This window comes from Miniopterus schreibersii (genome assembly GCF_964146895.1).
Source record: "Miniopterus schreibersii genome assembly, chromosome: 8".
Lineage (NCBI taxonomy): Eukaryota > Metazoa > Chordata > Mammalia > Chiroptera > Miniopteridae > Miniopterus > Miniopterus schreibersii.
Genome location: NC_138109.1, coordinates 69,412,804 through 69,439,179, shown reverse-complemented (window position 1 = coordinate 69,439,179; position 26,376 = coordinate 69,412,804). Strand labels below are relative to the sequence as shown.

At 39.3% G+C, this 26,376-nt stretch overlaps 1 protein-coding gene across 1 annotated transcript in view; it reads right to left on the bottom strand.

The window, feature by feature from the left end:
• The window catches only part of RANBP9 (RAN binding protein 9), a 77,855-nt gene extending 52,526 nt beyond the window's left edge, over positions 1-25,329 (bottom strand). Inside the window, exons 1-2 of the mRNA XM_081144149.1 lie at positions 24,671-25,329; positions 11,452-11,563 (exon numbers count right to left, since the gene is read on the bottom strand). Of these exons, the coding sequence (XP_081000275.1) occupies positions 11,452-11,563; positions 24,671-25,247 (689 nt within the window). The 5' untranslated portion in view covers positions 25,248-25,329. The remainder of the gene's footprint in view (positions 1-11,451; positions 11,564-24,670) is intronic.
• Positions 25,330-26,376: the final 1,047 nt, after the last annotated feature.

The window sequence follows — 26,376 nt, the reverse complement described above, 5'->3', positions numbered from 1 at the left end:
TAACCCAACAATATATAAAAAGAAGTAAAGACTACAAACAAGTGGGGTTTATCTCACATATACAAACACATTTGAAAACCAATTAATATAATTTATTTCATCAACAGGATAAAGAAGAAAAATCCTATGATCATACTAATAGATGCACGAAAAGCACTTGACAAAATCTAACACATTTATGATTAAAACTCTGAGTAAACTAAGAACAGAGGGAAACTTTCTCATCTTAACAAAGAATATCTACAAAAAACCTACAGTTAACATCAGACTTAATGGTGAGAAACTAGATAGTTTCCCACTGAGACTAAGAACAAGGAAAAGATGTCTCCTCTCACCACTCCTATTCAATACTATAATGGAAGTCCTAGTAATCCAAGGAGACAAAGAAAAAATATAAAAGGATTATAGATTGCAAAGGAAGAAATAAAACTGCCTTTGTTTTTTGCAGCTGACAGGAATGTCAATGGTAGTTCAGCCAGGGTGGCTCAGTGGATTGAGCACTGCCCCATTCACCAAGAGGTCGCTGGTTTGATTCCCTGTCAGGGCACATGCCTGGGTTTCGGCCTAATCCCCAGTGGGGGGCATGCAGGAGGCAATCAATCAATGTGATGTTTCTCTCTCACCGGTGTTTCTCTCTCTCTCTTTAAAAAAAAAAAAATAAAAAATAAAAAAATCAATATAAAATAAAATAAAGACAAAAATAAAGAATGTCTATGTAGAAAACCCCAAAGAATTGACAAAGCACTCTTAGAACTAATAAGGAATTACAGCAAGGTTGTAGGATACAAGGTTGATATGCAAAAGTCAATCACTCTGTGCACCTGACACCTGTATAAATTTTGTTAACTTGTGTCACCCCAATAAATTAAATAAAAAGGGAAAAAATGGCAATCACTACATACTAGCAATGAACAATATGAATTTGAAATTTAAAAAATGGTGTCAATTACATCAGCACCAAAAAAAAAGAGAAACAGGTATATTTTTAACAAAATATGTATAAGATTTATATGATAAAACTGATTAAAAAATAGAACTAAATAAATGGTGAGAGACTCCAAATTCAGGAACAAGATGACTCAATCCTGTTAAGATGTCGGTTTGATCTACAGATTCAACACAATCCCAATCAAATGCCAAGCAAGTTATTTTATGGATGTCAACAAGCCAATTCTAAAGTTTATACAAAAAAGCAAAAGATCCAGAATAGCAAACACAATACTAAAGGAGAATGAAGCTGAAGAACTGATGACGGACTTCAAGAAATACTATTAAGTATTTAAATACCACAAGGTAGCAAAAAAAAAAAAAAAATAGATCAATATAACAGAATAGAAAGCCCAGAAATAGACCCACAAAAATATAGTAACTGATTTTTAAAAAAATATTTATCTTTACTGATTTCAGAGATAGGAAGGGAGAGAGAGAGAAACACCAATGATGAGTCACTGATCAGCTGCCTCCTGCATGTCCCCTACTGGGCATGTGCCCTGACCTAGAACTGAACTTCGATCTCCTGGATAATAGGTCGATGCTCAACCGCTGAGCCACGCCAACCAGGCTAGTAACCGATTTTTGACAAAGGAGCGAAGACTATTCAATGTAGAAAGGAATTTTGAACAAATAGTACTGAACAAACAGACATCCAATTGAAAAAACTGAACATACAAAAATTAACTCAAAATGAACCATAGACCTAAATATAAAACACAAAACTACAAAATGTCTAAAATATAGTACAGAAAAAAAATTAGGTGACCTTGTGTTCAGCTACAACTTTAGATACAAAGCGGAAAACAAGATCTGTGAAAGAAAAATGGAAAGTTAGACTCATTAAAATTAGAAAGTTCTGCTCTTCAAAAGACAGTGTTAAGAGAATGAAGACAAGCCACATATTGGGAGAAAACATTTGCAAAACACGTATCTGATAAAGGACTTGAATCCAAATATACAAAGTTGTCTTAAATACAAAGTTGTCTTAAAACTCAACAGTAAGAAAACAAACAACCCAATTAAAAAGTGGGCAAAAGATCTGAACAGATACTTCACCAAAGATCTACAAAATGGCAAATAAGCATATTAAAAGATGCTTAATATGTCAATTATGGAACTGACAGATTAAAACAATGATGAAATACTGTAACACACCTATTACTATGGTTAAAAAAACAAAAACCTGACATACCAATTGCTAGTGAGGATGTGGAGCAACAGAAACTGTCATGAATTGCTGGTGGGAATCCAAATCAGTATAGCCACCTCGGAAGACGTTTGGCAGTTTTTTACGAAGTTAAACATATCTTACCATATTATAGACCCAGCAATCATGCTTCCAGGAATTCACTCAAATGAGATGAAGACTTATGTCCACACAAAAACCTGCACATGAATGTGAGCTTCACTCACAACTGTCAAAAATTAGAAAATAATCCAGATGTTTCTCAACAGGATAAACAGTGGTACATCCATACAGTGGAATATTATTCACTGATAAAAGGATCTATCAAATCATGAAAAGACACAGAGAAATCTTAAATGCATATTGCTAAGTGAAAGAAGCCAATCTGAATTATACTATATAATTTCAATTATCACACTCAAAGAAAAGGTAAAATTATGGGGGCAGTAAAAAGATTAGTGGTTACCAGTTGGAAGATGGAGGGTAGAGTGGGGAGAAAGGAAAAGGTGGACCACAGGGGATTTTTAGAGCAGTGAAACCATTCTGTATGATACTTTAATAATAGATACATGGCATTTTGCTATGCCAAAACCTACAGAACTGTTTAGCACAGAGTGAACCCTAGTAAACTATGAACTTTAGTTAGTAATAATGTATCAATATTGGTTCAACAATTATAAAAATGTACCATACTAATGCAGGGGAATAGGGAAAACTGGGGGAGAGAAAGGGGTACAAGGGAACTCTGTACTCTTTGCTTAATTTTTCTGTAAACTGGAAACAACCCAGTCCTTCAACTGGTGAAGGGATGAAGAAAATGTGTACATCCTTACAATGGAATACTACTCAGTAATAAAAAGCAATGAACTATTGGTACAGGTAACAACACGTATTAATCTCAAATGTATTATGCTAAATTAAAGAAGTCAGTCTCAAAAGGTTACCTACTACATAGATTCTTTTATATGTCAGTTCTGAAAAAGAAACCCTATACGGAAGAAGAATGTGGCTGCCAGAAGTTCCAAGAGTAGGGATGGTTAATGAAGAGAGCATTTCCTTTCACGGAAATCTGGGGAGTGATGGAATTGTTTTGTATCTTGATTGTGGTGGTGGCTGCAGGACTATATTCATTAGTCAAAACTCATAGAATTGTACGAAAAAAAGGTGAATTTTACTGTATGTTAATTTAAAGTAAATTTTAAAAAGGAAATACTCCAATAAAAAAAGCCTCACATGAAAACAAACATGAAAAATATGTAACCTCATCAGTAATCAAAGACATTTTCCTTAAAATGGCACACCATTTTTCACTTATATATCCTAAAGAAAATAACCATGGGTATATGCAAAAATATCTACAAGAACATTTAATGCAATGCTGTTTGTTATATAAAAACCAGGGCTAATCTATATGTGGAACAGTAAATCACTGTACAAGCACACATTTAAATTATGTGGCACTTCTGCCCCCATCTCAAGAAGGCCCCACCAGGCCCTGTCCACTATGCCAACTGGAGGGCTACAGGAAGAGAAGACCCTGCAATTGAGAAGCCATTGAACTTTGGCCAGGCCCTGCTAGAAACCCCAAAGCCTTAAAGACAACACAAGCCTATATGGTAATTATAAATGCTGCAATAAAAATAGTATTTAATAAAATGTAAAGGTATTAGGTTATCATGAGAGGGAAAGCATGTGGTAACAAAACAATGTGTACATTTGTTGGAAATGTAAACTAACAATGTTTTCCAAAAGGATAAATGTGTAAGGTAGATATAAAATAAAACAATTTTTAGCAGTTTCAAAAACACTGGTGAGCTACACACTTTTGACCTATAGGACTGGAGTTACCTTTTAATTTACAAGATAATTCACTTAACCAGAACCTTATCTGAAACTCAAAAGCAGTTTTATGATTATGATTTAACACACCTGTTTATAAATTTCAGAAATAAAACTTCAAATTATACTAAATGTTAGCTTCTCAGTAAGCATTCATCTAGTGGGCATAATGGTCACCTATCAAATTCCTTGCTTAATGTTTAATTTTAAATATTCAAATTCTGAATAGTTTCTCCATGTTACTCAAGGTATAAGAGGGATCTTTTTGTCTTATAGGACTTGAAGATTACTTAATACCTTTTGAAATAAAATCTTTTATTTCTGTGGAATGGCATCATGAATACAATGATATGACACAGAAATTAAGAGCACCAAAAGATAATTATTACTGTAAGATACACTGGGGTGTGTGTGTGTGTGTGTCTGTGTGTGTGTGTGTCTGTGTGTGTCTGTGGTGTGTGTGTATCTGTCTCTCATTTTGAGTCCAGTATTTTCTCCATAAGCATCTTCACTGCACAACTAATTGGTCATAAGGCAATTTTGCCATAAAAGATAAAATAACTGGTTGACAGCTTGATTTACACTTGACTATGTATTTAAGCTGGTTGTCCGTGTGGTTTCATTTCTCCATTGATGAGGTTCTCGAAGTACTCCCATATTTACATTATGTAAATCTTAGCCCTCAAATGGTCTAAACAGTGACGAGAGTAGACCTGGTCTTAAAATAGTGGATAACAACCAAGTATAAAGCCAGACTGCAAAGCTACAGTGTGAAACCAAACTACATACCATACTACAAAATGGTAAGTATCAGTCTGCAAAACCTCTGGTGAGCAGTCATTCTCACCTGTCAATGCCAAAAGTTTACCAAGCTACGGCAAATACAAAAGAGGTGGCTACTAATTCACAAGTGCTGAAGAGCATTATCAGTTCTTTGGTTGGACACTGACACCTCTCTTAAGAGGAAAGAAATTTCAGCGAAAAAGAAAAAGTATGATGTTGAATGAGACAAATCAACAAGCAAAAAAAATGTATACAACGATCAAGAGACTTCCAAGACAGTGTATTTTCATTTTTTGCGATTAAGTCTTTTTAATTCTAATAATTTTCAAATTTCACTGTCTTTTTTAACATCCCTCTTTTATTTTTTGTTCTTGTATTTTTTATGGCAAAATTGCCTTACAGCCAATTAGTTGTGCAGCAAAAGCATTTGCAGCAAAAATGCTTGTGGGGAAAATAACTAGAACCCGGACAGTTATCTGTTACTTACAAGCTGCCAATCTTAAACATTTAAACAAGATATGAACATAAACCCATTTCTTCTTTATGTGGAAGAGGGAACATATAACTACATTCAAACATTAAAAGTGGACTGCTGATACTCAACTGGTGATTCATAAAATAAAACCAAAAACATTTAATCAAAAGTTGCAGACACTCCTGTGAAAATACTGCAATCAGGTTTTTAAAACACACATATTTCAGGGTTAAAAGAAAAAAGCAACCACTATCCAAAAAGCTTTAAGAACTTGCCCGGCCGGGCGTGGCTCAGCGGTTGAGCGTTGACCTAGGATCCAGGTGATCGGGGTTCGATTGCCGGTCAGGGCACATGCCCGGGTTGTGGGCTCAATCAATGACTCTCTCCATCATTGATGTTTCTATCTCTCTCTCTCCCTCTCCTTTCCTCTCTCTGAAATAAATATATATTTTAAAAAAACAAAAAAAAACTTATAAAAAAGCAAACAAACAGAAAGCAATTGTCTAGAGAGCTAAATATGACAAAGTAAGCAGATAAAACTTTACTTGACCACTGTACTAGTGATTTTTTTTTTTTTTTGCTGTGTATGATGTTTAGACATCTTAAAAAGTTTTCTTTTTAAGGGAGACACTGCTCATCCCAAGGCTAACCCTTTCTTAGAGATAGCAAAGGACTAGGCCAGGAACATCTCTCTCATATACAAACCAACTAATTCCAAGTTAACAGCTCCAGCCATCTCCTTATCTACCTCACACACACATGTGCACAAGCCAGTATTTCCCTTGCCCTAAATTATCCCAGGGTCAGGTACCAGACATCTAGAGACCACCCCGATGGCCCAAATCCCACTGGAATTATTCAAACATGCCAGTACTAAACTGTTTACCCTGCCCTGCCTTGCTTTTCCCTCAGAAACCACCATGAACACTCTGGCCTATGCCTTCCTCTCACTGCTGTCTTCTGCCACCTGTCCAAAACCTGATGTTCCCCATGACCCTGAGTGGCATGTGTGACCCTTCTCTGGGACCAGTGAATGTAATAAACTTCCTTCTAAGCCTCATTCTGATTTCCTCCTGTGGCCACAACTACTTTACCATACCATATCCAACACATACATTCATAGAACAGCCACTATTAATATACAAAATTCAAGAATACACATACCCAAAACATTACAAATTAAGGACTAATCACTAGATGATTATCTGAGTCAACAGAATTGAAGTAAAAAATTTACAACTGAAGTAACAGAAAATGAATTTTTTTCCATTATTACTATTCAAACCTAGAGCATTTTGATTTGTCTGCTAGAAAATTTTGTTCCAATTCTAATTCTACACTGACAGCAAAGCAGCTACTTATCTCTCTATATACTGCACCACCCTGTCCCCATTTCTCCCAAAGCAGAAGGATCAAGGAAAACAAAAACTGACAGGCTCTACTTCTTGCATCCAGAAAGTACAAACATGCATCAAACCATCAGCTGCGTAATTCTCCCGTACCGCTCAAGGAGCTATATAAATACATAATACGAAAATGGCTTCAAGTACCTGTTCATTTATCTTGCCTTTTAAGTAATAATTAAGACACTAAGACTCTAAGATCAACAAAAGCATACTTCTAGTTTGAGAGTCCTCTAAAAAACATAACCTGGTTTCCTGACTTTTTAAAGTAGACTATTACAGTCTTAAATACAGGGTACGAGAAAGAACCGATAACATTATGGATCCAACATGCTGCTCAAAATAGGGAATATCTGAAAAGGAGGGGACTGCAGGAATTGGTATAAAGGTAACTCTCTAAATGTAAAATATACTAACCTGCAAAATAGCAAAGAATGTTTCATTGGATCTTTAAGTTATTTATGACTCTAATAAAAGAAAATTTTTGTTTAATAAAATTCTTTACATTGCAATCCATATTTAAAATCCTTATTTTTTAGCATGTCCCTACAAAATTAATGAACAATGAAAAGCAGCAATTCCAAATCATACAAATAAGTTAGTAAGAAACTGCTTCAAATTTCAACTTTATAAACTTTCCATCATACCTAGTGACACATACCTATAAAATTATGGAGACTGGGGGTGTATTTTACTGTTTGGTTTTCAATAATATTTTTCTTCACAAGTGTTATAATTTAAAATATACATTGGATCTTTAAGACTTTCTCATAGTTATGGAAGTCTCCAATTTTTAATTTAAGTAAGTGGGAAAACAGTGTTTTTGTAAAGGAAAAAAGAAGTTAAATCAGAAATAAAGACAAACTAAATGCAACACAAGAGTGAACAGACCCCACGGGAAAAGATGGAATAGAATAGAGGACATTTTTTAAACAAAGAAGGAAAGAAAAAGGTTTTGTGAGCAAAATGATATAGAAGTTAGGCAAAGAAGACCTAACACGCTCATAACCAAAGTGTGTCGTCCCCCTCCCCACCCTGAAACCTATGCAATGAAACAGGACAAATACTGAAAACTATCATATGAGGAAATTTTTCTGAAATAAAAGATGCTATTATTTAAGGCCATACATGAAGGTTAATGACAAGGAATACTCAAGTACTGGTACTTTTAAAAAAAATAAAAATCTTTTTGGCATGTAAGCAAAAGACCAAGTGTCATGTAAGGGGAAAAAATGGCATAAGACCTTGGTAATAATACTTCATATACCCAAGTCCATGGAGCTCATAAGACAACGTAAACCATGGATTTTCTACCCAATCAAACCTTCAAATATAATGGGTGTAATGGTCAAAAACAAATTAAGTTATGAACTAGAAAGAACTTAAATAATATTGTCCCCATGAGCTCTTCTTTAACTCTCTAGTAAAGAATTAGCTTCAGACAATCAAAATACACCAAGAGAACTTTGCAACAAACTCTGGTGATGTTGAACAAACTGAATTTAGAACTAATATTGAACGATGAGGTAAAAGATGTGCTTTTACAACATAAAGATATAATACAATTAACAAAATGAAGACAGGGAGAGTTTAACAAAAAGGAATGAAATATTAATACACTGGACTACCTAAAATGAATCTCAAATGCATCATATTAAGTAAAAAAACAACATACTCAAAAGGTCACATTTATATGACATTTCCATTTATGTGACATTCTGGTTTCAAAAGCAAAAACTATAGGAATATAAAACAAACAAAAGGGAATTTTGGGAGGTGAGGGAATTGTTCCATATCTTGATTGTGGTGGTTATTACATGACTGTATTTCATTTGTCAAAATTCACAGAACTATACATGCCACCCCAAAAAAGTGAATTTTACTGCATGTAAATCAGTAATAAATTTTTAAATGCCAAAAATATAGATACTATGGAAGAGGGAAGGGAAGGTGAAGAGGTTATTACTAGCTAATTCCATTACTGCTCAAAATAGAAAATATCTTAAAAGGAGGGGACTGCAGGTATTAGTACAAAAGTAACTCTCTAAATGTAAAAATATCCTAACCTACAAAATAGCAAAGAAAATTTCAAACCACATTATAAAAAAACCAAAAAGATTCAAAAGCGTCAAAAACATTTAAAGTTTCCTCTATGTTCAGCTAACCACTTCCCCTATCTAGAAAAGCAACTACTGTTACCAGTTATCTGTGATATATGTTCAGTTTTCTCTGCCATTATTTACTTATATTTTCAAAAGGAAATAACAGAAAGGTAAACCAAGAACTGTATGATTCCATGTATAAACCATCCCAGAAATGGCAAGACTATAGAAACAGAAAACCAATCAGTGGTTGCCAGAGGCTGGAGATCGGGATAGTGGTGGCAGTGACATGACTGTACACATCTATCAAAACTCAGAGACCTACACTCTGTGTAGGTATATGTAAATTATACCTAACTTTAAAAATGAAAGAAGAAAAAAAAAAAATGAGGCAACCTGGGAACAAAAGATAAGACTGAAAAACTAGAAAGGAGTTAGTCTTCATGAAGGACCCTGCTAAGAAGTTGTAATAGTCCTGAAACCACCTCAAACTGGCCCTATCCTGTTTCTAACAAGGTACTGAGTTGTTTTTCAGAGACAACAGAACAAAACCACAAGTCATGGGGGAGAAGCAGGAGTAGAGGAATTCTGACCTCCCATTCCACTGCAAGGCCAGAGAGTCCACCCCACCCCCACCAAAAACTAGGACGTGACTGGGATGCAAGCAAGCCGAACCCTTCGGAAGTGAAATCTCCGCTGTCCACAAGGTCCAGTGCCTGAAGTCCCTACCCTATCTTACCATAAATGACCAAATTCCAAATCCCTCCTACAGAAGCCTGCCCCATGAGCACCTATGCATACCAGCCTGTTAAATCTCACCCCAAAACTGGATGAGGGAGGCAGATGTGAGCTCTGCCTCCTGTCCAATAAATTTTTTTTCTTTTCTTAAAATCTGGTGGCATAGTATAGCCTTCTATTTGTGTCAGGGAGTGAGCCCTTGCTCAGTAACAAAGTTATAGATTTTATCCTCAAAGCAACAGGTGGACTAAATGGTCTCAAGAAGGGGACAGTCACAATTCAGTTCTGTATTAAAAAAAACACCAATAACAGTTATAGAATGGAAGAAGAAAACGGAGCAACTGCAAGACCAATTAACCAACCACCCCAGTAATTTAGGGGATAAATTACCAAGACCTGACTAAGGCAGAGGCTTCAGAGGTGGACAAAGAAAGTAAAAGCAGGAAATATCTGAAGTTTCTAGCACTAGTGAAACAACTAACAAAGCTAGCACTGAGAAGATTTTAGACAAGCTAAATTTATATCCATTCAAATGTAAACATCTGGTTAGGTATACTGGTCTTGAGCTCAGGGTGCAGCCTGAGATGTAGTTTAGATCTGAGATTCATCAGGTTATTTGCTGTCATGAAAATAAAAGGTCAAGATGATGGAAAGGCAGAGAACATGTAATGTGAAAGGTAAAGAGAACCCTGGGAACCATCCCGCACACCACCAGCATTACGGGGTTAGGATACAGTTTGAGTATAAAAGGAACAAGCTTACTGAGTATGAAGCAGGAGAGACAGAAATGATTAATCACGTGCCTATTTCAATCTGGGTCTCTCAACCACTTTATCCTTGGCTTCTCTGATTTTATCTTTGGTTGATCACTTGGGAAAACTGAGGAAGTTAAATAAAGTTATCGTTAATTACAAGTTTTCACTTTCTACTTTCCATATTGTTGACACTGAGAATATTCAGCAAATAAAGAAGAATCATCTACTTAATACATTTATTTTGTCAATTAAATATAGAAGAAGCAGTAAGAGGGGCTAAATGATTCACTTCAAATACAGATCAGCTTACTCATGCAGCCCAAGCACTTTATCTTGGTAGCTGAACAAATGACTCTACGGATGCTTTAAAGGATCACTGATACCACAATGAGGTTATCAGGAAATACCATAGGATACATCAAATGATTCTAGGTAATTATTTCTTTAACCAGAGAGATGCACCAAAATTCCCCAAGGAGCTTTCCCAAAATGCCTATCTTGTCCAAACTCTACTTCTAAAAATACTGATTTAGGAATGTCCAGGGTAAGACCCAAACTACTATATTTTTAATAGTCCTGTAAGTGATTCTTAGGTGTAAACACACACACACATACACACACAAACACACCAATTCCAAGTTGCAAAGAAGTCATATAAAAGTTGGTTCTAGGATCTACACAGAGTTCTAACTGAACGTTTCTAAACCACATCCTAATCCCTGGGAATTGCCTTCAAATGAGAGCATACAAACATACATTTCTGTGATCTAAACCTGAAATTGTAACCACCAACCACTGTAAAATGCCATGAATTTTTTTACTTTGGTTAACTAGCTTTAAGAAGATTTAACTTCTCAGCAGAATTCAGAAAAATACAGTGTAAGAAAAGGCATGAGAAAATGAGTCACTGTTTCTATTATTTAATTCCAATTCTTCATTTTAATGACAAACCTGCCAGAAAAACTAGGTTAATTTCACCAATTCAAGCTTTAATTTCACCTAGTATCTAACCAAAACCAGATCCAACCCGTTATATTGAAATACTCAGATTCCACTTTCCAATTACCAAAATTTACAAGATTCCAATTTTCCAATTACATCATAAACATTATGAATTAAAACAAAAATAATTACCCAAGAAAAGCAAACAATTTTTCCCACCACAACTGACACTTACCCATCTCTTCCCTTACTGACAATTTTTACTTCAAAATAATAAATCCCACAGGCGGCTGGTATTGGATGTGTGGCACGAACTGATGCTGCATCTTTTGGGGTTTTACCATGACCTGCATACAAAACAGAAATGAAATGAAAATCAAATGAGATATTCAAATGAGAATCTTAACAAATAATTCAGGAACAAATATGGTTTATAGAATAACACATACATTTCTGCTTCCCTCAGTACAAATAATTAAAGACAATGATCATCGCTAGTAACCCAATATGCAAAATAGCCCGTTAGCCATGGAACCTTCACACAATACTAGTTTTAATAAAATTTTACAATCTGAACACACTAAACCTAGCAATCCTTTATGAAAATTAAATTACTGTAGGGTACACTATATTTTTAAGGGAAAAAAATGCTGCATTTGAAGAGCATGATAAACCTATGATCTTTATTTTATTAATCTAAATTTGCATATCATTTATAAAATTCCTAAATGAAGCTATTTTGCCAAATGGCCTTTTTAAACGAAAAGCATGAGTATCACAGAGTATATTTTTAAGTGAAATGTTATACAATTAGTTTGAATTGACAAAAGAGCGAGCATTCTTACTTCAAGAATTTACAATTTTGTTCTTTGATATATCATTAATTCTATACAAAGGCTGATCTATAAATTGTTTTTGTCAATTACAGCCTGAGAAATAGCTAATCTCTAGTTGTATTTTCTTTCTTTTTTAAAGAAAGTAATATAACACCATACCATTGCTTACATATTTAGAAAATGTTAAGATAATGGCTTTTAAACTTCTTAAATTAGCCACTCCTCAATTTGAATCCCAGAGGGTATCCTTCACTCACAATCGCTTCCCCTATCCCTCGTCCAAGACACAATTAACCTTGAAAGCTAGCATGTGAACAAAAATCAAGTAAGCAAGAGAAAATAAGCCCATAAAACCACAGAAAAATAAAGACAGAAGCTGAAGTAGCTGGTCAAAAAGTACTCAAAGAGAGTGAGACAAGTCTCCACAACCCCCAAAAAGGCTGTATGAGAAACAGTACTCTAAATCATTATTCAGGTGTTTCAGTTAGATATGCTTCACCCAATACACACTATGTCATTCATCTTTCAGCCATACTATAACAATACCTTCATGGGGAGCGAAATTCCCCCCCTCAAATTTACCATGATTGTTTTAAAACTAAAAACCTTAAGTCACAAATTATATCTTAGCCATATAATAACCATCACAAACCAGTAAGATCGTATCTTCCCAGTAAGATCGTATCTTCCCTTACCATACACTTCATCAAATTACCAATGCACACCCTATCATTGATCAGTTAAGTTTACACTCATAATGCAGATTAGCTTATGTTTAGTTGGCCCAAAAGAAATTGAACTCAACTGCTCCTTTTCATTACCATGAAAACTTGCATCCATAGATGTCTTAAGTATATACGGTGTTGTGTTGTGAGAAGTGACCACAGGGAGGTGATTAACTTGCCTAAGATAAAAATGGAAGCAGCAACATACAGCTACCCCTAAAACTGCTTTAACATATGTAGGTAATAGACTTACAATGAGTTAAGCAGGAAAAAAAATAAAAGCACAAATCTGCAGAATGACACCATTCACTTTTTAAAAATAGACATATAGTAAGTTATGATTTTGGCAAGACATCTTTTCAGTAAAAATGCAGAAAAACCTCGATATAACAGACTAATTTGGGCAACGGGGTGTCTGTGAAAGCCAAAAGTCCATTATATAATAAAATAGGTTTTCTGAATGTGTATGTTAAAAACGGACAAATTAGTTAATTTACCTGTTTTTACTTATGGAGACACATTTGTGTAATTGAAATATGTATAAAAAGTTTAATTTCACAGAAAAGTTTTCTATAATTTTAAATTTATATTGAATAGGTCTAGTAAACTCGTGCATTCACTAGTTTCACTGGTCAACGCAAGTAAACAAATGCACAAGGCTGGGGCGTGGCTTAGGGCAAGTAGGAACATCAGCTTAGGGCAAGTAGGAACACCAATTACTGTGCAAGATGCTCGCTAATCATTCCAAGAACTCTTGTTTATGAGCAGTGACTCTTGGATTAAATATGTAGACTATAGCTGTAGGTATATAATAATTTATTTATGTCGGCAAAATTACTACAGTGTTTTTTCCAATATATGGCTTATTTGCCAAAATTTATTAAAAATAACAGTGAATTAATAACCAAAAATAACCTGTTGATTTAATTATAAGCAAATTTTGGTTAAAAGCATTTTAAAATTACCATAGTGTTAATTTTCATCTATGACATACGGACGGGAAATTTTGTCCATTAAATCCAAAATCCATTAAATAGAGGTCTGCAAAATAGAGGGTTTACTGTATGTTACAATAATTGGTTTGCCTGGGAAAAGGTCATGTAAATTAAATGCACTTAAAAAATTTAGACAGTTAAAAATAAATCCAAAGAAAACCCTGATTAACCCTGGAGCCCTAAATCAACTAGCTTTTATACCTGTTTTGGTTTTTTTGGAAGGGAAATGACTGAAACTTTTAAAGATAAGGTGATCTCAAGGCATACTTAATAATAACAAATGATAATTCACTATTTACACTTGTAACGCAAATTAGCCCATGTTAACATACATTTACTACTATGTGAAAGGCATTGTTCTAAGAGAATTATATTTATTAACTTATTTAGCATTCAAAACGACTTATGAAGTAGGTATTATTTTTATTTCACAAGTGAGGAAATTAAGGGAAAATAAAGAAAATTGCTCAAGGTTATGCTGTTGTGTGAGAATTCCAAACCAGGATTTGTGCTGGGATTTAAATTCAAGAAGCCTGATCCAATGCAACTTTGAACCCATACAAAGGATTTAGTTACAATGAGCATTCTGGGATCACTTCACATGTATTCCCATCTCCTCCTATCCTTGCTACTTCTTTGGGAAAAGAGAAAATATTTGGGGTAAACAACCTCTCAAAGTATTATGTGCTTTTGAATAGATTTTTCTCATTCAACATCTGTGAAATAGGTGTTATTTAACCTCAATTTTTAAAATGGAAAAATTCTTACAGAGGTTATATAACCTTACCCTAAATTAGTAGGCTCAAGTGTTAAATCCATGTATGAATTAAAATCCCCTCATTTTTCCATTATGCAAAAATAACTGTAAAAAAACAACACAATCATATATCTTCAAGGTTCCGTTATATTCATTATGCTCTACTAACACACTGTAGAAAAATTCTGTAAATGTTAAAAGAATGTTTCATTTTTAAACAAAACTTATATTTAAAGACTTAGGAAAAGGTTCAGATTAAAAGGATTCATGTTGCAGGGCTGGGTGAAAATGGTGAAGGGACTAGGCAAAAACAAACAAACGACAACAACAAAAAGCCACCTCATAGACACAGGCAAAGGGAGGGGAAGGGAGTGGGGCAGGTAGAGGAGGGTAAGGGGGGATGAATGGTGATGGAAGGAGACTTGACCTGGGGTGGGGAACACACAACACAACATACAGATGACATATTACAGAATTGTACACCTGAAACCGATATAATTTTATTAGCCAGTGTCACCCCAATAAATTCAATTTTCTTAAAAAAGAATTCATCCTATTTCTTAGGTGAGACTAGTATTATCAGACTGAAGGGTCTATTTCTAATAATGTTCATCAGCAGAAATTTTATTACCTTAAATTCTGTGGTGACCAAAATACAACCTCACACTACTAAAGTGTAAACTTTTAAGAACACAAAGACTTCACTATTTAGTGTTTTCTACATGGTTCAAGAAAATACATATGCTGCTTCAAAACTCTAAGGCTAGTAAGGTTAGCTCTTTCTAGTCAATCTGTTGACTACATTTAGCTGAAATGGAAAGAATCTGAATAAAGCCCACTCCACCCCCTTCCACTCTCCAACATGCTGCCAAGTGCCTTTCTGGAAATATAAATCAGCCTTCGCTGTACCACTATCCCGCAATACAACTAAAATTCCTTCTAAAAAGCCTCCCGTTACACCTAGAACAAAGATAAAACTTCCTGAAAACCTTTTTGATCTCGCCCTCCCCCTGCATTTTCTCCCTTCTTACTTCTGCTCCAGCTCCATTCACCAGGCCAGTCTTTGCCCCAAGCAATTCCTCTAACTGGAAAGCTCTGCCTCTTCCTTCTCAGCCTGGGTAGGTCCTACTCATCCTTCAGATCTTAGTTCAAGCTGTACTTCCTCAACTGCTCTTTCTCTAACCTTGCAATTAGTCTAACCACCTTTTTATATGCCCCTCATAATAACAGGCATCTTTCCCATACAACATAAACACACTTAACAGTTATTTGTGATTATTTTACTGTTTTTAAACTTTAATTCCTGAACATTTTGCATTTTCATTCCTACTGACATACACCCTAACTTCAGTCCTTCCTGGAGCCACACTCTTATCTCCTAAAACTATTCCACCTCAGAAATATTAAATTCTCATAGTCTGCCCTACTCCAAAATACATTTCTTGAATACAAATTAGTTCATATCCACTTGATAAATGTGGGAATGATGTCAGCACAATAAAAAAATTATCTAGTTCATAACACAGCTTTCCCCAGTACATTAATGAATTAAAGAGAAAAGTTTAGCAATATACAAAAGGCCCTGAGTTAACGATGACCGGGATTCCTGCGGAAATGCATTCCTGTAAATGTCCAATGTTTAGTGGCTTCAGGAACTGCTGCACTTGCCACTATATGAAGCCATCCGGGGAAAACTCAAGTGCAGTGGAGATCAAAAGTTCTAAGGTATTTCCTCTTTGGTTATATCTGTATGGACTCATACATATTTATTTTATACTATGGGTTATAATCCAATACTATTTATTTATTTTGTTGCTCAAACTGTTTTCCCTTAGGCTATTCAGAGTTTTTTCAGTTGGCTCCTCTGGCACTCTGACAAACTTCCAGGATGTGTTTTTTATGTTACATTCTGGTACTACAAGATGCTAGTATATTTCCTACTCCAAAATCGCTCCTAAAATGAGCGATTTCTCCAAGGAGCTCTGGCAAATGGCATTACAACCCAAGCTCTAGGTATTAGTGCGCTAGTTGTTATGGAGGTGTTAATACTTTTAGGTGCCCTCGTTGACAAGAGCAAGGAAATATATGTTTGTGTATTAAACCTCTGCATATACACAAATTTGTATTTCCATGTTATCATCTGTGTCGATAGTAAACTAAACATGAGTTCATGGTGATGTCTCCAACTCTAATCCATTATTACATGGATCACTCTAACCTTCTCCCTCCGCTTATCTATAAAATTCCACTCCATGGTAAGAAACCTAGCTCCCATCATGTGCCATCATTAATTGTTCAGTTCTAGTATAAGTATATAGCAGTATCAGAATTGTTAACTCATATCCCCCCGTAAATACAACTTTATCATTGAGTTTAGTGCTCAGGTAGTTTCTTTTACCTTTAGTTTTACAGACTCCACTGATTTCCAGTTACTTAGGTCAGCACCTTTCCCCTCCCCTTCTCTGAGGCTGTTTTATACATTTGTAAAAGATTATGTGGTCACATTCTACATTCTATCCTGGGATTTCCCTACTCCATTCTAAATTATTTTTTAATTTGCATACATTAAGGCCCATTCTTTGTGCTGTAAAATTCTATGGGTTTGATGAATAAATAAGTGTCATGTATCCACAATTACAGTATCATACAGAATACTTTCACTGACCTAAAAAATCCAATGCTTTGCTAATCCCATCCTCTCTCCCTCCCCTCAAGCCCCTGACCACCATTGATCTTTTTACTATCTCTATGGTTTTGTCTTTTCCAGAATGTCATATAATTGAAATCATACAGTATATAATCTTTTCAGACTGGCTTCTTTCAGTTAGCAATATGTACTTAAGATCCATCTTGTTTTTGTATGGATGGATAGCTCAATTCTTTTTATCACCGAGTAATATTCTATTGTATGGATGTACCACCATTTATCCATTCACCTATGGAAAGGCATTTTGGTTGCTTGCTTTTGGCAATTATGAGAAAACTTGCTATGAACATTCATGTACAGGTATTTGTGTGGGGATAAGTAGCAAGGAGCTCAACTGCTGGATCTAATGGTGAAACTATGTTTAGCTTTTTAGAAACTGCCAATCCTTCTTCCAAAGTGGCTGCATCACTTTGCATTCCCACCAGCAACGTCTGAGAGTTCCTGTTGCTCTGCCCCCTCACTAGCAACTGACACTGCCAGGTTTTCTTTGGATTTTTGCCATTCTAATAATTAAAGGTAAGTATTTCCTCTTGGAAGGAAGGAAGGAAGGAAGGAAGGGAGGGAGGGAGGGAGGGAGGGAGGGAGGGAGGGAGAGAGGGAGGGAGGGAGGGGCACGAAATCCCGAGTCAGCTTTTTATTTTGATTAGCACTGTCAGGCACTCACATCTCTCAGAAGGAGGTCCAAACCCTGAAGCGTAAGGATGTGAAGGGTCAGCAGCCTGTGATACTGGGCACAAATGCCAGTGGAAATTTAACTGGGCTTCTATTTTATTAGGACTGTTACTTTTGTAGTCTCTGGTTACAGAGTTCCCAGGTTTTAGGTGGTCTGCCCCAGCCCTATTTTCCCCATAAGCCCTGCTACTTTTAGAGAGCAATTCTGTGGAAAGCACGGGGTTTTTTCCAGCAACACATTTTTGGCATTATAGCAGAAATGCCTATACCTTCCCCTGGGACACACCATCCCATCATCTCCCCTTTCAAAAGACTTCACTTCTACACTTACTCTCTAACATCAAAGGAATTCCAATTCCCTGGACCCTTTCTTGGTTTGTTTTTACCTTCCTTTTCCCTCCTCCAGGGGGGGCTTATGAGGTAATCACTTAAAAGCTCCCAAAAAGCCTTGATTTTCCTCAGATGCCTATCCTTCCATCACACCCAACCAACAAAACCAGAGCCTCAGATCAATACGCTAATCTCCCTTCCCTACTCCTGCACCAGGCCGTTGGGCTCTGATGAATAAAGTCCAATAATCTTGCAAAGAGCCGCTGCCAGAAGACAGCTGGGCTCTCCCACTGCTATCCACAGCACACTTGGAACCCTTTAGTTTGCTTTGTTTCCCATTCCCGTGTCTAGTCAACATTTTCACCGTTCGCTTTAAGCGATAAGTCCTCTACTCGAACTCAGTGAGCACACTACCTTGCCTACTTTATCATAAAACGGGACTGAAGTAAGACAAGACTGAAATGGGCCTCCACCACTACATGCGGTCTTGTTCCGCTCTCGACCTCCCTAATACAAGCTGCTCTGTGTCCATGACATTCCTCACCTCTCCCGCTGTTATCAGTGAATGGCACACGCTCCTCTTCTCCTCAAGACTGGCCATCCTGCGCCCCTGAGCCCGTATCTACAGCCTCCTCAACTTTACTTTCACCCCTTCCCTCTTCACTTCCTTCTCCTCGGTCTGTAAGGGCCCAGTGTCGAAAAAAGGACACACTTCATAAACTGCACAGTGGGACAAAAGCAGGTTTATAGTAGTGCGAAACAGAATTTATTCTTGTATTATTCATTAATTATTGTATTATTTTCCACAAAAACTGTAAACCTACTTTTGCCCCACCCTGTATATGCTCCAGTGCTATAAATCACTGTCAGTAATGCACTGGAGTTGGTGGTGAGCATAATGAACTTTTAAAAAAACTTTATGGTAATAAAAACAGGTATGGTTACTATTTATTTGTTAAAATGTTAAATTTTGTATAATTTATTGGGACTCCATACCTTGGATTAACATCACACTCTCATCTAACATGTCACTTCAGTTTTACCACACAGCCAAACTAAAATGAGATTTACTTAGAAATGATACAATAGTCTCTAACACAGTCTTTCTAAAGGGGATTTTAGAGATAATTTTGGATTATGTGGATTTGCATCCTACATGCTGACATTAGAAGCTAACTTCCAGGTACAATGTACTCCACCACCAGCCAGCCGTTGAAATAAACAGACCTTCCTTAACCTCCACCCTCCTCTAGGCACTGCCTCATCTCTTTCCTCATCTACATTTCTCAAGAGTAATCTATACTCACTCTCTCTCTACTTAGTCCCTTCTATTTATTCTGATTTTTGCCCCCTCACTCAATTCAAACTGTTCTCCCTAAGGTCACAATGATCTTATTTCGAAATTCAGTGGAAAATTTCCTGTGCCGTTCTCACTAAACCTCTCTGTTGCATTTGACACTAAAGAGCACTTCCTCATTTCTTACACCCTCTGCTCAGCTTCTGTGACACCAAGCTCTCCTCTGCCCAGGTTCCTCTTAACTATTCCTTTTTGGGATCCATCCAGTCCTTTCACGTTAGTGCTGCTGAGAGTTCCACCTTTGACTGACTGCTCTTCTCACTGCACTTACTCTTTCATCCACTCCCAGAGTTCCAACTACCACCAAGAGTTGACTCCCAAATCAGTCACAACCTAGATCTCCCCCAAGCTCTGGTCAATTACGGCCTGTGCCAATCTTCCAGGAGAAACTGCCTCACACACTGTCCTTACTGAGAGAAGTGGAGCCCAGGCCATCCTTATACCAGGAGGACGTTTTGTATGTCATAACTACCCTTACACCCCACAGATGATTCAACACAGGTTAGCACCAATTCACGCCACAGCATATAATGAAAAGTTCTGCCCAACTAAGAACGTTGACAATTAGCAAGGCCAACTCGATTAAGTCTCTAAGGAATCTGAAATAGGAAGGAAAGAATAAGCCAGTCAAGGGAGAAAAGAGAAGAAAACCAGGAACAGCTGAGTCACTTGAGCAGGAGAATAAAGTGAAAAACCATGAACTCCAGCTGTTGTGATTACTTGGAGCCACCTTAACTCCAGATGACCTATTCTTTCTGTAAGGCTTGCTTCTTTGGTTTCTTCTGATTTCCATGAAGTCAGATCACATGGCTAAGATCCCCATTTTTATTTATCTTCAAATATATCTTCTTACAATCATTATTTGATTCATGGTTCAATGCAAGAATCTAACAATCAGAAACCCAAGCATCAGCTCTGATTTCACACACTTAAATTCCAATAACCCAAAATGCTTGTAGATCCCAAATATATATAATAATTCTCTATGCTTTTTTACTTGTAATGCCCAGCCCTTCCTCTTCCCCTATAGAATACTTATCTTTTAAGACTGACCACTAGACTCATTCCCTCTAAAAGCTGTCCCCGACTCACCAACTTCATCCCTTCCAATGCCAGCCCGGGGTAGACTCCTTCTGTCCTCCAAAGTATGCCCATTTTTAACACGTCCTTTATACTATACTCATGTCCTTTGAGCTCTTTGAATTCAAAGACAGTATCTCATGCACCTTTGAGTGCCCAGAACCTTACACAATGTAAACAAACATTCACTAAAAGGTTGTTGAATAAAAAAAGAATATGTAAATAGAGAGGAGGGCATATATACACATTGTTTAGTAGAATATCTGCCCTATAGCAACTGCTCAATAAATTATCATTTCTATTATCTATTTTACTGCAAGTATGATCACTAGATTCACTTGATTCTTTGAATTATCCTCTGGTATTTTTAAACCTAAATTTCCAAAAATCTGGCAAAGGGGCCTTTGGGGAAAAGCTCAGTTTGGTTTTTAAATTTCTTGATTTTGAGGAACAATTTTATATAAACCCCATAATTCTTATAAGACATTTATATTGGCAGGCAAGCAAATATTTATTGAGATCTCTGTTCTACCTTAAGAAGTGAAATAAATCAGATAAGCAATTAAACTTATGGTTTAATGACTGTTGATATTGAGGGGGAGGGGAATTAGGCATACCAAAAGCTCAACCTATTTGGTTAGACACAGTTAATAATGCTTTAATTAAAAGCGAAATCCACTATTTCATTGCTTCCTACCATTCCCAACTCACACTTATCTTGTGTTTCTTCTAAGCTGCCTAAATTAGCATAATCAAGGTGTCTGGACTTTTCCACAGCATTAGTGTGCTCTAGGTAAACACTTTTCCGCAGAGGAAGTACTTTTACTGTCAACTATTTTTCAAAAAGTTCTAAACGTGAGATCAATAAACTTTACCTCGCTGAGATAATTAAGTCTCATACAAACTGAAATAGGCAATTCGGTATAGTTGAAAGAGTACTACATTTAGAATCAGTGAAAATTAGTTTTCAATCCTGGCTTAATTATGACTGGCAAAATCTAACCTCTAGGTGCCCCCACTTTCTCAAATCTTAAATGAGAATTCCACCACCTTGTCCAAATCTACTTCTACCAAAATGATTTGTAAAGTATCCAAAGAGTGGTAACTTCACAAATATAAAAATGAAATCTGTAACTGAAAACATTTATAGTAATCAAATCCATTGTCAAATTCATGAAATGCGTTAAGTTGGAATAAAGTTACCATTATAACTAAGTCTAAACTTGTAATATTTGTATTTACTCAAAGCTGACAAGAATTGTAAAAATAAAAGGAAAGAAACATGCCTGTTTCAACAGTTGGTATGTGACTGCTAAGCAAAAGGCCTTGTGTGGTTTTTTAAAGTTTTAACATATAGAATACACACCCTGCTATTCCTCTGCAATCCAAACAACTTTTTCTATTTGTCTGGCATTGTTTAACATTAATCCCTTCAAGTCATTTAAGGAACCACACACTGCTTCCAAAAACAGTAATTCCAACTTAGAAGAATAACCTCTTAAAAACAAAGTGTGGTCAGAGCAAAAGAGACCAAGATATTTCTATTTCAAAGGTAAGGAAAATTCTCATTCTGGAAAATAATTATCATCAACCCTTCAAAATCCTGTAGTATAAAAAAATACCATGAACAGCAGTTTTAAATGTTAAAGTGTCTCAAAATGCTTAGGTGAAGACAATGCAGCACAATGATAAGTTAAATAAAATTAACTCTTCTTATTTTGGGACTTCCAAGTTTTATTACCCACTACCTACTACACTTCCCCTTTACTCCCTTCCCTTATTACTGGGACAGAGTTGCCCAGCACTTTTGGTGTGGTCCACTCAGAAGGCACACAGAAAAATGGGAAAAAAACACCCAACACATTAAAATTAAACAAGACAAGAGGAAGAGGCAGTAGAAGGGAGAAAAGAACTGTGTTTGCATCACAGGGGAAGGGAGAGACAAAGGGGAAATAGAAGAAAGGGGCAGAAAAGGCAAGAGGATAACTAACAACAAAATCTGCTCTTCCGGAAATAATGGTTTATGTTTGTAAGAGTGAAGTTTCCAGAATGTGAATCTTGGTATTACACAACAAAAAGTAATAGAGGCCAACAGGAAAAATAATTGAGACAGCAGTGTCATAAATATTCCAAACGCCAAACAATTTCACACAAGTATGTACTTTTTCTCTGACCTAAATCATCAATTTCATGTAAAAGGAGTCAGTAAAGCTAATCAAGCCATGTTACAGGGCTAAGTAAGTTGTAATCATGAATCTTAGATATGGAAATTTAGAGCTGGAAATTTCCTTCTCAACCATCCAGCTCAACTCCCTCATCAGGCAGAAGAAGAAACTGAGGCCCTGTTTTGTAACATGCCTAAAATCAGAAATGATTGCAGAACTCAGGAAAGCTAGGACTCTTTGTTCTATAATCTTCCGTATCTTCTGCTTCTGATTTTTATAAGCTAATTATTAACCACCGACCTTAAATTTAAAAAGTTTTGTCGAGTCCAACAAAAAGCTTTCTGGTGGCCAGATCAGAAGTAAACATTTCCTAACATAGCACTGTTCACACAAATTAAAACACCAAATTAAATAATAGTCTTCACAGGGTATTAACAAAATGTCCTAACTTAAGACAAAACAAAGGCCCAATATTTTGAAATTTTCAGCCATTTAAATTAAGAAGCATATGCAAAGCTTTCCTTGAGGTCTGTGGATAAAAAGAATATTCAACAAGGCCTATTTTTGTACGTGATTCTCTGCAGCCAAATCATTTCCTAGATTTGTCGCCATTCTCCTTTCTGATTAAATAGTAACTTATTTGTCAAGGCTCTCCTCAAATTTCAGTCCTGTATTCGTTAAGAATTTCACCACCACGATTGTTTATACCCTCTACATCTATGTTACTAAGATCTGATTAAGACCCTCTCTTTGTAGCCAATCAAAATAAGGCTGCTTTTAATGTAAAAGCTCCAGATTCAGGTTTGGGGCCTAAAAAACTGGATTTGTTTCCAGGCAGATATATTGGATTGTTCCTCTCCCCCTGCCGCCCCCCAAGTAAACTTGATGCACGCTATTAATTTGGGCTACATTTCAAAAATTCCCATTGCAATTTATAATTCTATGTAAAACTGATCTGCATAAAGCTTTGTTTTAATATAGTAAACATAGATGAGGGAAGAAGGAGAGACAAGCACAAGCCTAAGGCTTTTTTTTTTTAACTGCAGGTGTAAAACATAAGCCAATTTTCTTTAGAATACTAAATCACATTTTTAAAAACCCCCGTTTTCAACCAGACTTCGTATAATGCCAACACGTAAATATAGGGCATTTCCAATCAGTAGCGGTAGATTTCTGCTCCCGGAAGAAAACACGGACTCCTGAGGTTTCGCCTCTCTTACCCTCCCAGTTGGGTCTTTAGCAAGAGACACGGATGGCAAACTTGGGCCCCTTGTCCTTTTGTCCCCCTAGACAATCTCTGGCCTAATTTTGGACCAAATCCTCCACTGATTACTCCTCCCCCTACCTATCCCCGCTCTCCCTTAATTAGAAATTATACCTCGGAATCGGGCCTCTCTTCCCCCAGCGTAAGGAGAGAACGCACGCCTGACCCACCGCCACCTGGAGAACAATGTAACCCAACTCCGAGCCCGTGGATTCCTCCATCCAAGCCCTAAGATTTATCTTCCGGGGAAATCAGAAGGCGAGCTGCGTCCTGTCATGCTGGATTCCCTCAAGGTGTCCTACGCCTAGCCCGGGATCGCCCGCTCCACTGCGCCCGGGAGCAGCACTCACCTTCCTTCTCCAAGCACCGGGCCCCTCGCCCTCGCGCCTTTCACCGCGACCCCCGTCCCGCCCTCGGAGAAGCGGCGCGGGCGGCGAGTCGTCTCCGAGGGCGCCCAGCCCCGGGAGGCAGGGGGTCGGGGGCGGGTCGAGAGTCGGCGGCGGCGGCGGCGGCTGGACACTCCGGGTCAGTGGCCCCACTCCCACCGCAGGACACACGCCCAGTACCTTTGTAGTGCACCCGCAGGTTGTTCTGAGAGAGGCCGATGTAGCTGAACTTGTCCTTCGGGCTCCAGGAGCGAGGCAGCGGCGTCTCCTGCTCGTCCACCGCCGGGTAGAGGCGCTTCAGCCGGCGCTGCAGCTCCTTCTCCTGCTCGTTCAGGGCCGAGTCCCCGTGCGGGAAGGGGGCCGCGGCGCTGCTGCCCGCCAGGGCTGGGGCGCCTCCGGTCGAGCCCGGGCCCGCAGCGAGACCCGGGGGCGCGGGGGGCGCGCTGGCGGGGGCGGCGGCCGAGGCGGGCGGCGGGGGCGGCGGCGGCGGGGCCGCGGTGGCCGGGGGCGGCGGCGGCGGCGGCGGCGGGTGGAGGAGCAGGGCGGCCGCCGCGGCCCCTAAGCCGCCGCCGCCGCCCGCGCCGCCACCCGGCGAGCCGGCGGGAGAGGAGCCGGCGCTGACGGCCGGGGGCGCTGGCAGAACGACTCCGGAGACCGGGGCCACGGCCGCCGGTGGTGGTGGCGGCGGCAGCTGCTGCTGCTGCTGCTGTTGTTGTTGCTGCTGCTGCTGCGGCGGCGGCGGCGGTTGCCCGGACATCCCGGCCGCGACTCAGCCTGCGGCCACCTCCACCTCTTCTCTCCTTCCTCCTCCGCTTCCCGGGGGCGCTGTCGCTGCGGCCGCCGGCACCAGGCGCCCAGTCCGCCCGCCCCGGAAGCAGGCGGCGGGCCGCGCGCCGAGGGAGAGCGCGACGGTTGGGGGGGCTCGGAGACGGGGAGCGGGCGGCGGGCCCGGGCAGGCCCCGAGAGAACGTTGGCCGGGGCGCGGGCCGGGCCGAGGCGCCGAGGGCGAGGGCGAGGCGGGAGCGCGGGCGGCGGAGACGCGGGAGCGGCCGCTGCGGCCGCTGCTCTCGCGGCTGTTTCCCGGCGGGCGGGCCGGGCCGGCGCGAGACGCTGCGCGCGGGCGGCGCTGGGCGAGGGGGCGGGCACCGAGCGCGCGAGCGGCGCGAGGGGCGGGGAAGCGCGGGCGGCCGGGAGCAGGCCGCGGGAGTGGGGCGCGCGGGCCCGGGCGGCGGGGCGGGCGCGCGGCCCGGACGGCGGGGCCCCCTCCCCGGCCCGCTGGCCTCTCGCGGACGAGGCGCGGGGCTCCGGGCGCGGGGGCCTCCTCCGCGAGCCCGCCGCCGGCCCCGCCCGCGCGCCCGGGCCCTCCCCGGGAGTATCTCCTCCTACTTTACTTCTTTTTGTTGTCGTCGCCCCACCTCCCCGCCGTGGGGCTCCCGCTGGAGCGGCGGCGCGGCTGCTCGCCCAGGCGAGAGTAATCGAGCCCCGCTGGGCGCCGTGGGCACGGCCCGCGAGCACCCCCCGGGCGCCCGGGCCGCGGGAGCCCGCGTGGTGCCCGAGGTGAGCGGTCTGCGGAGCGCCCACGGGCTCCCAGGACGGGCTCCCGGCGGCCGCCTCCCCCTTTGTGAACCGACTCCGCGCTTCACGGCATTCGGCACCTTCACGTTACCGTGGGGGGAGTGGAGGCCGTTTCTGAAGGCAGAGTCTCCAGCAATAATGAGCATTGTAGGACTTAATTTTACGAGGACTTAAAATGAACTTAATAGTGGTAGAAGGTGTAACAGGTCTACTAAAAAAGCCTGGCGCGTTTTCAAAGAAAGCAGTCAGAAGACAAGGTTATAGCGTGTAAGTTAGGAAGGGCTTCTAGAGACGTCAAAACATTTTATAGA